This window comes from Triturus cristatus, chromosome 2_2 (genome assembly GCF_964204655.1).
Source record: "Triturus cristatus chromosome 2_2, aTriCri1.1, whole genome shotgun sequence".
NCBI lineage: Eukaryota > Metazoa > Chordata > Amphibia > Caudata > Salamandridae > Triturus > Triturus cristatus.
Genome location: NC_140582.1, coordinates 1037483094 through 1037495965, shown reverse-complemented (window position 1 = coordinate 1037495965; position 12872 = coordinate 1037483094). Strand labels below are relative to the sequence as shown.

General features: G+C 42.5%; 1 protein-coding gene across 2 annotated transcripts in view; it reads left to right on the top strand.

The window, feature by feature from the left end:
- The window catches only part of HGFAC (HGF activator), an 882006-nt gene that overhangs the window by 584956 nt on the left and 284178 nt on the right, over nt 1-12872 (top strand). For both annotated transcript variants that reach the window (XM_085642492.1, XM_085642493.1), the window contains one exon: nt 76-164. In XM_085642492.1, coding sequence (XP_085498618.1) covers nt 76-164 — 89 coding nt within the window. The remainder of the gene's footprint in view (nt 1-75; nt 165-12872) is intronic.

Here is a 12872-nt window from a genome sequence, read left to right as displayed (position 1 = left end):
AAATGATGGTGTTTTAGCGTCCTCTGACCCAGCCGTCGTACACCTAGTAATCTCCACTTTCGCTCTCTCACTCAGGAGTCCTGATGGGGATGAATTTCCCTGGTGCTACACAACGAAGGATCAACACATCACCTGGGAGCACTGCAACATGACACGCTGCAGAGGTAAATGACCTGTTTTCGTTGACAGAACTGTGGTGCTGGTAAAGCCAACAGGCACTCAGGACAAAGAACACTTTGGGCCAGGCCTTTGTTATGAACGCTTTGTGATTCTTGCCAATTACTGCTGGCCACAGGTCCACGCTGGTTCAAAGCAGTGCTGTGTATCTTACCCCCTCCTGGCATTACAGTGGTATGTTGCAAGGAAGCCCTTGTCAGCAAGACAAATACATAAATGCAGATTACTAAGCAGTCAAAGAATTAAAAGAATGTGTGCATGGGATTGCTGTCTTTGCCACGTGGGAAAATATTTAATTTTGGTGATGGAAGGCACACGAAAATATGGCAGGTTAACTAACGTTGTCTTTTTTTATCATGTCCGATATCAAGACACATTAATTTGTTTGAAAACAGGACTATGAAAATATGGAAATATTTAGGTTTGTTGCTCCAAAACTGCCCACATATTTGGTCTCCAGCTTTCATTCCATCTGGCAGGATGAATTGAGTAGGATGGCTCAGCGAGTTAAACACTTATCACCTAGATATAAAGGGATCTGCAGGTCATGAGTTCAGTCTCTTCAAGAGCCATTAAGCATTCCATCATCTCGAGGCTGGTAAATTGAGTAATAGGATCACCTAATATTAACAGAGGCAGAGGGGCCAATGGAATCTGATTGGTTTAAACCGTTAGTTCAAATGAGTGAGTTGGTAAACTCTGCAAAGCTTAGGAAAAATCCTATGGAGGAAATAGCATATTTTTTGGGGGTATTCAACAGCAAAAACCCCACAAATGAAGGGTGCAGAACTGCCAACCCACTCTGAGGTTAGAAGAAACCCTTCATAGCATCCTATGGGACTTGTAAAGTAGCCACGGACAGGCCCCTCTGGACCCCCTGTTACGGGGATTCTGCTCATGTACAGAACTATGCACAGGAAACCAGGCCTCAGTGAATTGTGGTGCACCAAAAAACTCACCTCAGTACCCAGAACCCCTATCCGACTAGCATCAGTGTCTCATTCGTTCTCCATATCATCTCGAAGCTACCAATGATTAGACAACCCAGAACAAGCGACTTAGAGTACTCTCAGGAATGGTGGGAATCAGAAACACCTTTTCATTATTATTCTCATATCAGTCCACAACAAAGTAATCACAGACACGGAAAAGTTTAAAATGTTTATTTTTAACTACGTGGTCTAAGATGCAGTACTTTGGCTAATACAAGCAGGCAAATGATTAAAAATAAAACCATCAGCATTGTTACAATGCCATAGAAAATGAAGGGAGAAATCATATTAAAAATGATAGTGGAAACAGGTCCTATAATACCATGTGAACCACCCTCCCTTAGCTAGTAGGCTAGATTTATAAACTAATAGAAGGTCACTATGTTTGAATGGGGAACCCCATACCTCCAAGATCAGCTTAGGTGAATCACATCACAGGAGCAGCTCTGCTCTCTGTGTCTGGAAAGGTTTTCTCCAAGTGCCTGAATCATGCATGCAAATGCAATATTAAAGACACCCGAGTTTCAGATATTTGCAGCTGTGTGCTTGTTGTGTCTAGAGCGTGGGCCGATCAACCTGAATTCAACAGCATACATTAGTATTTGACCTTGACGGCTTCTGCACACAGTGTTCAGATTAAAGTCGCGGTGCAAGTCTAGGGATGTGAACAACAGACCGTTCTCATGTGAAGAAAAAGCAAGCAAGCAGTTTTACTTGTAATAAAAGCAGCAAAGTGGCAAGATGGCGTTTAACTTCTAAAGCGCTTATGCTAACATAGCAATGTGTGCACATAAAACCCTGTCTCCACTACACCCTCCCTTGATCGGACCATGAACAGAATAGGGAAGCAATGCAGGAACGCAGAGTTCAAGTTCAAGTGAGACAGAACCAAGTCCATATATTGCCAATCCATATAATTGGTAGTGAAAGTTCGAAAAATGTATTGAGAAAAAGTTAAAAATCAAAACATCTCTCAGGGGCGGTATACAGGCTATTGTGGAGTAAAAAATAAAAATAAAAAAATGTGGATTAGGACGTGTGGAAGATGGAAAATTGCCAATTAAATCCAGCAATGTGTAGGCACAATATGTTGCAACTGCCTCCAAGAGGAAGTCATTGTAATGCTCAGTAAATGAGTCAGCCATCCAGTCAAGTAAAGTAAACGAACATACATGTTTTTTGGGGGGAATTCACGACTTAGTGCGCACTGCAGAAACCCTTCACTGTCATTGGTTATAGATTGAACATACATGTTCTTCAACAACCAGAGCCTCTAGCACCATCAGAGGACAACTTGCGTGTTCTTCAAGATAACTTTGTGCCAGGAAGTCATGGGCTGCTGCATATATATCCCAATTCCCTAGGATTCCATGCGCCGCTCCACAGGCCACATCCAGTCTCCCATGCGGGGTGGGAAAAGGACACTCTTACAGCAGACTACTCGTTGTGAGACAGTTACAATGTACGGAATCCCCACTAGCATTCCGCAGCATGCCTCATTATTTAAAAGCAAAAAGCTACAGTTAGCTAATAACATAAAAGTTGGTGTAATCGCTGGCAAAGGATTTCCCTTCAAAATGCAAGCTAAATTCGGCGCATGAACGTTGCAAGCACCATGCAGTTGGACGTTCCTACAAACTACTGAGTGATCAGACGTGGAAGTGCATTCTTCTCTTTTGAAATAAACCTCTTTGCCCTCTCTCAGGCACCTGTATGTGAATGGGAGTGACCAAACTTCATGTAGGAAAGCGGTACCCAATGGTTCGTATCTGCCTAAGGCATAGTGTTTCATACATCAACTGAACTTGAACAATGGAAATGGTAGTGTGATTAACCCATGGCTAAGCCACACAGCCGAGTTTGATTCAGCCACAGAAAATGGTAAAGGTTCTAACTTTTCAATATGCAATAGTGAATATGTTGCATTCTTCATGGACATGAACTGTTGCTTATCAGTCAGATTGAAAGGCAAGGATAAAGATGTAGTATTCATATAGTCCCAGAGAACTTTCCCAGCCTTCAATGTTTGTAAAGTCCATGCAAACTGCATTATTGAGCGCAGTTGATTTTGACCATGGTATAAAACTGACATGTCATCTTGTACAATATCCACAACAGATGAAACAATATTATCTAATGTGTAAATTCTGGAAGAAAGGGCGTTAATGCTATTATCAATGACAGCAAGCACTTTTTCCAAGTTTGCTTGATCAATAGCTCTTAATCTAGAAGCAGCTTCAATTTGAGATAATTTCCAAACTTCGTTGTAAACAGCATACACCCATCTTTTGGACCTGCCACCCACAGGGCCCTTAACAAAATCATTCAAATCTACACATCATTTGGACAAATGAAGTTTAACTGACGCCAATGTGGAGTGTTGAAGCCAATTTTGACATAATTTTCCTACAGAATAGGTAGTAACAGAATGGGAAGATTAAATCTGGGGTCTACTCTAACCTGTATATAGCCAAGGAGAAGACCCAGATAACGATGTTGACAGGAATCTGAACTTTTCTGCCATAATAACCATCCTTGAGGATCCAGGGTGGAAATATTAAAGGATGTATTAGTAATTAGGGACTGCAATTCATCAAGGGACAAATTTGTCTGATTATCCCAGGTTGAATAAGCGCTCAGATCAGGAATAGAAGGGGAATTCATCTTTTTAGAGGTAGCCAATCCAAAGCAGGTGGTCTGAAAAATAGTAGAATTAAAAAACAACAGGTGGTTGGGGATAAGGCATCCACGATGCAGTGCTTCTGTGCCTTGGCCAGGCTTTAGAACCCCAAACAGATTTAAGATGAATGGTATCTTTCCACAGCTCATAGCCCCCTATAGCTAATTCATCCATAAAGGACTTCGAATACAATAATTTAGTATGGGTCAGTATAACTTTAGAAGCTGACTCAGCAGCCTTTTTAAAATAAAAAGCTTCAGGTTTAGATACACTGAAATCAGAAAAATATGTAAATTTTTCACTAGAGTTTTGGAGCTGCCTTCAATTGGTGCTGGACAATGCTCCATTGCGTACAAGTAACAACATTTCTAAATGTATTCGCTTTATGCAGGAAATGATTGCCATGGTGTTGGTAACAAAACAATTCTCCATAATTTGCAGAGTCTAAATACAAATCTTCAGCATCAAAAGCAGCATAATATTTCAAATCAGAAAAAAGAGCCTCTACGGCTTGGACATCCCAATCATCAGAGCATATGTTTCGTTTCACTACATCCCCCATAGAAACACGAAGTACATTGGGGACATTAATCACCTCTTTGGGGCCATGAATTTGAAAATGTATAGCATCCCATCTAACACAGGCCAGGCAGTAATATTAACAAAAGTCTGGTCTCTCTTCATGATGTGTGATGAGGAGTGGAGTGCGAAAGTTCCATCAATGAATCTAATTGCAGATCTTTCGGTTAGATAGTGTCCATTTACTAGACGAAAAAATACAACCACAAATCCAATCGACATAAACAAAAAAATAGATATGAGCACCAGCCAAATGTAAGTCCAAGGGGGAATTAAAAAATGTCTTTTAAAACAAACAGCAAAAATAGAAATTTTCGATGGGGCATTCGAAGTTATAGAGTCAGTGTCAAATGAAAAACGTGACTGGTCAACTGCACTTGATTGTAAACCAGGGAACGACACATCTGTGGGGTAAGTATACTCAGTATCTTCAACTGGACCACCAGCCGGTGAAGTCAATAAAGTATTAGTAACTGTATGCATCTCGATAGCAACGTCAGGCCTGTTGGTATTTGCCGGAGCCAAAACAGAATTTCTCAGCATCACTGGACAAGAGACCGCTGGAGTCATATTAAGAAGAATCGGCCACTCTTTGTAGTTTGACATTGTCAATGGAGATGTACCTGTTCTCCTTGCGACCAGGAAGTGGTGGTAAAATGACTGTTCTTGTACCCTGCACGCCAAGCACTGGAACCAGTGCACAATAAGAGGGGCCAAACTCCTTCTTGTTCTCCACCTTCTCATGGACCAGGTCACCACCTCGAGGTAGCCAGCCAACTACCGGAATCTGAAGTGCAGCATCAGTTGTGGAGGGCAAGTGTTCCTTTCCAAGACTGTCTCGGGTCTCTTGTAGATTCTGTAACACAGCAGAATGATCATCTACGTCAAAGGGTGCGGCCGCCGCCGCCATGCCTAGACCATCAAGGTCCGGGACAAACATCTTTATGCCAAAGAGCATTTTGTATGGGGTCCGCCCACCCAGAGACTTTCTAGGGAGATTATTAAGTGCACGTTGAACGCTATACAAATGGGCCAACCAGTTCCTGCCAGTACCTAAAACCCTAGCTGTCAAGGATTGCTTTAAGTCACGAGTCATCCGTTCCACAACACTATTGCCCTCAGGCCGGTATGGAGACTAAAATTCTCTCTGAGGTTAGAAGAAACCCTTCATAGCATCCTATGGGACTTGTAAAGTATCCACGGACAGGCCCCTCTGGACCCACCCCAATGCTAAAAATGATAAATTCTGAGACGACTGAGGAAAGGGTCTGCACTCAGGCAGACAGACACCAGGAATGGAAGTCCATACATTGCTGTGTGTAAAACCTTCTATCAGGCAGGCCTCTGAAATGATGAACCCCAAAAACTGCAGAGGCACAACAGCAGAAAGCTGGACCACATAGGGGGCGGAGAAACACCCAGCGCAATTACTTTAGTACCGCATCAAGTGCCAGCACTCTAGGAAACCAACCTGGAGAATCACATTGAGCTCCATTTATTCCTTAGGAATATTCTGTTACAGCTGAGGGGTCACAGGAAAAGCAGGAAAAAAATATCAGCCCCCTGTAAACAGGGCGAAACCAGGGCTTTGATTCCCCACATATACTGTCTCATCAAGTCATATTATCCTCGTCCCATTTATCAGTAATGAGATTAATCCACCTCGCAAGACAGAAAAAAGAAAGAGAAGATTGGGATAAGTATGTACCCCTACCATGAGGCTGTAGCCTATATAGGTAATACTGACCTAGCTTTCATCCTGAAATACCAAGCCTCCCCCGAATTGAAGGCCAGGCATCCAGGAAGGACGGAGGTGTGTGATGACTGGGACGAGGATGGTAGGACTGGGAGTAATGCAGATTGCAAGTAGGTAATGAGACAATGTTCCCAGGTCCCCCTTCTCCTCGTCCAAATCTTCACTAATGAGGAATACCAAAGCATCTCTCAGAATGGCCTTAACAGACTAGGACAACGCACACAGCAGAAAAAGACACAGATCATCATTATTTATTTTATTTGTTTATACATTTTTATATAGCATGAACATGACCCGTGAGGGTATCAGAGCACTATACAGGGGGGAGGAGTGAGAAACAGGTAAAGACACAGTAATAAAACGCAGATATGATATAAATACAATCGTAGAAGGATAGAAAATTGCGGGATAGGACCTCCCTAGGAGATCAGTAGGATAGTAGTCATGATCAACAAATGAGACTATAGAAGGTAAGATCAATCGATACAGGGTATGAATATGATTTTAGGCCAACCATTTGTTCATCAGAAATGTTTTCACTTCTATTTTGAAGGAGGCGGTTGATGGAATCAGACAGATTTCCTTCAGCAAAGAATTCCAAATTTTCAGTACAATACCCGAAAAGGCTTGGTTGCATGTTTTCTTTTTGTAGAAAATCCATGGTTTCAGCAGCAGGGAGCTGGTACATCGTGATGATCTACATCCTCCAGAAATTCCAGCTTTTGTGCCAGATACCTGGGAGTATTGAAATGTAAGGCTTTATGAGTCATGTATACGATTTTTAGTTGAAATTGTGCCTCATAAGGGAGGCAGTTTAGGGATTTCAGATCAGGGGGGATGTGTTTGTATCTTTTTGTTCCATTGACGAGTATGGCCGCAGAGTTAAGAGAGGCCCGTAGAGGGGCCAGCTTGTATCTGGGCAGGCCACTGAGTGTAGCACTTCCGTAATAAAGCCTGGGAATGATTAGGGCTTGGACCGCAGATTTAAGGTCGTCCTGGAGCAGGAATCGTTTTAATTTCCGTCAAATGTTCATTTGGTATTTTGCACCTTTGGTGGCCTTACTGATGTGGTTCTGCATATGCAGATGTTTGTCTAATATAATTCCCAGAGATCTCACCAAGTCTATAAGGTGAGGACAGCAATTGAGGGCAGATAGATGCTACATCCATAGGTTAATCTGGAGATTGTTTTTAGGTGGAGTAATGAGGAGGAATTCCATTATGATGGTGTTACTTTTGAGATGGTTGAGAGCAAGCCAATTCTGAGTATTTTGTAGAATAGCAGTGAGGGTCCTGAAATCATCTGGGGAGAAGATTTTCAGGTACAATTGTGTGTCATATGCCTACATGTGATATTGAATGTTAGAGGATGACAAGGAGTCTTCTAAATGTTCCATTAATAAGCTGAAAAGAGTTGTAAGATTCCTGTGGGACTCCCAGGGTGACTGCAGAGGGCTTGGACAAAGAGTGGTTGACCATAACTCTTTGGGTTCTGTTATGGAGGAATGAAGTAAACCATTGAAGGACAGTCCCTAATAATCCCATCCTTCTTTTAAGTAGGTTTAGTAGATTGTCGTGTTTCACAGTATCGAACGCAGATGATATGTCGAGGAGGATAAGAAGATACACTCCATTCTGATCCAACATTGATAATACGTCATTCACTATGTGTGTGAGTGCTATTTCTGTGGCGTGACCTTGGCTAAAACCAGACTGTTATTGGTCTAGGAGTTGGTAATGATCTATGCGGTTGCAGAGTTGGATCTGGACACATTTCTCAATAAGTTTCACCAGAGTGGAAATGTTGGAGATTGGGTGTAAATTGTTTAGGTCTGAGCAATCTGCCATTGTTGTTTTAGGATGAGGGTTACCTGCCCTACTTTTAGGCAGCCAGAGATAGTGCCTTGAAGGATAGAGGAATCTATCATTTTGGTCCATAAAGGGAGGATAGACAATTTGGTCTATTTATAGATATTCGGAGGTAAAGGGTCGAAGAAGTGATTGAAAGGTTTCAGCTCTGTAAGCAAGTAGTGAATGTCGCTTTCTTTGAGGGCAGTGAATGTGTGCCAGGAGGCATTGTTTTTGGGGGAATGCAAAGTGACCAACAGGAATGGCATATTGTGAGGAATGAGGAATGGTGAGTACTGTAGTTGGCAGCTACTCCCTTATTGTTTGCGGCTCCTTTTCAATAATTTTCATGTTTTCCAAGAAGAAGGAGGCAAAGTCTTTGCAATATGGAGGCTTGTTGGACCCAATACAGACAGGATTGAGTTGATTGTTGGATTGTTGCTGGACAATTTAGATTTTGGTGCTATTTCTTGCTTGGTCCAGTTTAGTTCTAAAGAAGTTAGCGTTCAAACCTCTTATTCATTTGTTTTTAAATGCTTCTCACTGCTCTTAATCTCTTCGGGTGCTCCATGGATGGTGAGGATCTCCAGGCTCTTTCTACTAGTCTCAAATTGTGTCTTTCAGTATTACGGTTTTCGTTGAACCAAGGTTTAGAGACTTTGGTGGATATGTTTTTAGTTATAGGGGAGCGATCGAGTCAATGATCTTCAAGATGGAGATATTGTAGTGCTCTGTAAGGTTGTGCCACATCCACCATGTCAACCTGGGGAGTTAGGGAATTGTTACTGAGGGCAGATAAGTTATTAAGGTTTCCTTTATGTAGATTTCTTTTCCAATGTTTTGGTTTCTTTAGTTGATCTTTTTTTTGGGATCACATCTGCATTGATGAGGAAGGTGATATGGTAGAGGTCAGTCCAATCGCAAGGCAAAATAGACTTCAGTGTAGTGTTGTCCCATTTTTCAATAATTAAGTCTGAAGTCTCTCTTTTAATGTGAGTAGGGCTGCCATATATTTGGGTCAGCTCGAGGTCTGATAAAAAGGATTTAATGGTGTTTACTACCCGGTCCTAACACCAGCTTTGCAAATAGAGGCAGAAGGCTTATTTCGACACGAAGCTGCAGAAAAAGACTTCGATCGTCGTGCTGCCTGAGTGAGGGCAACACAAAATGTCGGCGGAGCACAAAATGGCGGGTCGATACGATCACGATCGAAAATCGAAGTTCCTCAGACCCTACTTTTGCCAGAACTCAGGCAAGATACACAGACTCACATTAATCTGAGTCAATGTCGATGGCCATGAGGTCATCGAGCTGTTGCTGTAGCATCATTCTGATATTCTCTGTTCTTTGTGACTTGGGTTTAGGGATGCATATAGTAGCACAAAGGTCGCAGATGGCGGGACCACAGTGTATACAAAGGCAACAGGAGAATACTATGGCTAAAATTATTCCAAGGAATGTCAATACCTTCCAACCCCATTTGGACAGTAGTCCCCAAAACCACTCCAATAATGACCAATCTCCTTCGTCCTGATGAATCGACTCAGAGATTATATGTAATTTAAAGATAGCTTGGTATACTGTCGGAGCGTCATTAGGTATGAAAATACAGAAACTTGACCCGATCAATTTGCACACTCCACCACGGTCCGCAAGAACAAAATCTAAGGCAACTCGATTTTGTACGGTCATAAGACGATCCGCCTGTAGTTCTGCCGCGATATTACTTAAGGCTCCTACGGTGATGTCTATGGTGGTTTCTACGACACGAACCAGTTGCCTTATATTTCTGCTGTTGGCCATTGGACCCCAAAAAGGAAGAAATCCTTGGAGGAAATCTCCTCCCTCTTGTCCTGCTGTGTCTTTGGAATTAATAATCCCTCTGCCATATCTGTTTCGATGATGATTTGCAGAAGGGGTGTATGTAGGGGGAAGAAGGAAAGCTATATAGCAGGTACCAGAAAAACCAGTTGGCAACCACGTGTAAGCTCTATTATAACATATGAAATATGTACCCTGAGATGGTACTAGAGGCGGTGAATTCTGAGAGGAGTAAATGTATGTGTGGGAACAGTTGTTTCTTTGCACGGTGTCAGCAGACTGACCATTTATCTGTAGACAGAAATTGCCCTGATGGGGTATAGTCCAAATCGGTGGAGATTTTCCTTTTTTAACTTTATCACTAAGGCTAGTGACGTAATGGGTGACGTTCCAGTTAGTGTACTCTTTTCTTTCATCAATGGAAATCTTACTATTTTCCATGATTTTAGCCATAGCTACCATTCCCTTTATCAACGAACTATGACTAAAATCTGGATCACCAATATGTGAACTAACGGATCGTCTGAATTTGCTTTGATAGGCATTGGAGAAGATAACAAAATAAGCCCAAGCAGAACCCTCATAAGTGAACGGAAGAACCAAATATGGCATCCCTTTTTCTACGGTATATGGCATAAGTCCACACACCCAACAGTCAGTTGTATTGATCACTAATTGGTGTTGATGTAACAACTGGACAAAGGAATTGTTGTAATAATCAGTTCTTCTAGTGAGTTCATGTTGAGGAAGTGTATGAAATAGATGTGGAGAGACAGTAGAAGAAGACGAAGAGGTAGAAGGAGAGACAACTTTTCGCTGCAGAGCAATAACAATCCAATTTAAACACGCCAAAAGAATACACAATAATATAATAATACATAAAGCTATACCACAACAACTATACATTGATTTGTGATGTTTTTCCTTCATCTTATCCTTTCTCTCTTTTTCGCCTAATGTAGTCTCCAGCTTTCTAAGTGGATGCTCACGGCAATCTTCCTCAATCACTTAGTCACGATTGTCTGCCGTCCTATGACACTGCAAGTCCTGCAGGCCTATTGCCACTACTCAGGTCGCAATCAAGGCTCCTACCGTGACCCTGCAACCGGGACAGAATACTACATAGGAAAGAGAAAATCTTAAGTGTTCTTTAGTCTAGGTCTTAGGTTATAGTGTTCTTTATCAGGTACAGTTTGGTCTCGGAACAATGTTCGCGGACTAGTCGTATTCAAGCGACGATGTGGTGGTATTGCTTCCTGAAGAATGTCGTCGTCCTCTTTCTCAGACAATGTTCCATTCAGGCGTGCATCACTAAAAGGTACGAATCGTGGAACCTTTTCACTCTCAGAGTCACCAATACCCCTACGATCCCAATGATCGAAGGGCAAAGGCAAAGGAACCTTCTTGCAGTGCACGCCGTGAATCCTTCGACTTTGACTGCTGTTCTCGTGGTGAGCAAAACCATTCGGGGCTCTCTCCACCTGGGTTCCAAATTTTTCGTCCTTTGGAAATTCTTTACACAGACCCAATCACCTGGTCGGATGGAATGACCTGGGTCTGTGGAAACCTCCGGCAAAGCACTCTGAACCTGTTGATGGAGAACACGCAATTTAGTTGTAAGTTCATGCAAGTAGTCAATCAACACAGATATGGCAAGTCTGAGTATTTCTTAGGGCGAGGGACTCCCCATATATTAGCTGGGCGCCCAAAAACCACTTCATAAGGGCTAAGTCCCAAACGAGAGTGCACAGCAGTTCTGGTGAACAGAAGAGCCAATGGTAAAGCATCGGGCCAATTAAGTCCTGTACTAGCCTGAACTTTCGCTAGTTTTAGTTTTAGTGTACCGTTGTAACATTCTACTAAACCCGCTGATTGTGGATGATTTGCCGCATGGAACTTTTGCTTGATACCAAGACCCGCACAAACTTTTTGCATGACTTGGCCCACAAATTCGCTCCCATTGTCACTCCAGACAATGCGCGGCAAACCAAACCTGGGGAAGAATTCTTTTAGTAGAACTTTAGCTGTGGAGAAGGCTGTGTTATCTTTTAGAGGGTATGCTTCTATCCATCTAGAAAAGGCACATACTACCACCAGAACATATTTGAGGTTGTTGCATCGCTCCATATGAATGTAATCGATCTGCAACACCTCAAAAGGGTATGTCAGAGGAGCAAAGAGACCTGCCGGATTTGGGGTTCCCTTTCCCGGATTGTACATCAAACAAATGAGACAATGTTTCACTACATTGTCTGCGCATTTCGGGATTCCTTCATTTTGCCACACTGGAGCCAGAAGCTTGCATATTCCTTTCGCACTTAAGTGGGCTGGACCATGCGCCATAGTGACTACTGGCAGTACATAAGCATCTGGTAATAGCCAACGTTGGTGCTTAGACAATTCCACCCAACATCCCATCTCATCCAACATTCCTGTACTTTCTTTCCACTTGCTCAATTCCTTCTCTGTAGCCTCTTTCTGAATCGACCTTACACTTTCTACTGTATCCTCATATATTCCTCTCTCTCCAACCCAATTCGCAGGACCCACAACATACATTCGACTTGTAGCATCTCTCGCTGTCTTTTTCGCTACTTCATCCGCAAATGCATTTCCTCGACCAACATCGTCAGTAATCTTTTTGTGAGCACTACACTTCACAATTGCTATTTGAGTGGGTAAAGAAAGTGACTCAAGAAGGTCAGTCACCAACTGGCCATGTTGTATTTTAGTGCCATGGGAAGTAAGGAATCCCCTCTCTTTCCAGAGACGCCCAAAATTGAACGCTACACCAAAGGCGTATTGACTGTCGGTGTACGCGTTCACTCTTTTCCCTTTCGACAATACACATGCTCTCGTTAAAGCTATCAGTTCTGCTGCTTGAGCTGAATTGTGTCTGATACGTGCGGTTTCCACAACTGTATGTAAAGTAGTTACAGCATAGGCTGAAACTGTATCTCCATTAGGAAGGTTGAAACAAGAACCATCCACCCATAGAATTCCATCCGGATTCTCTAGT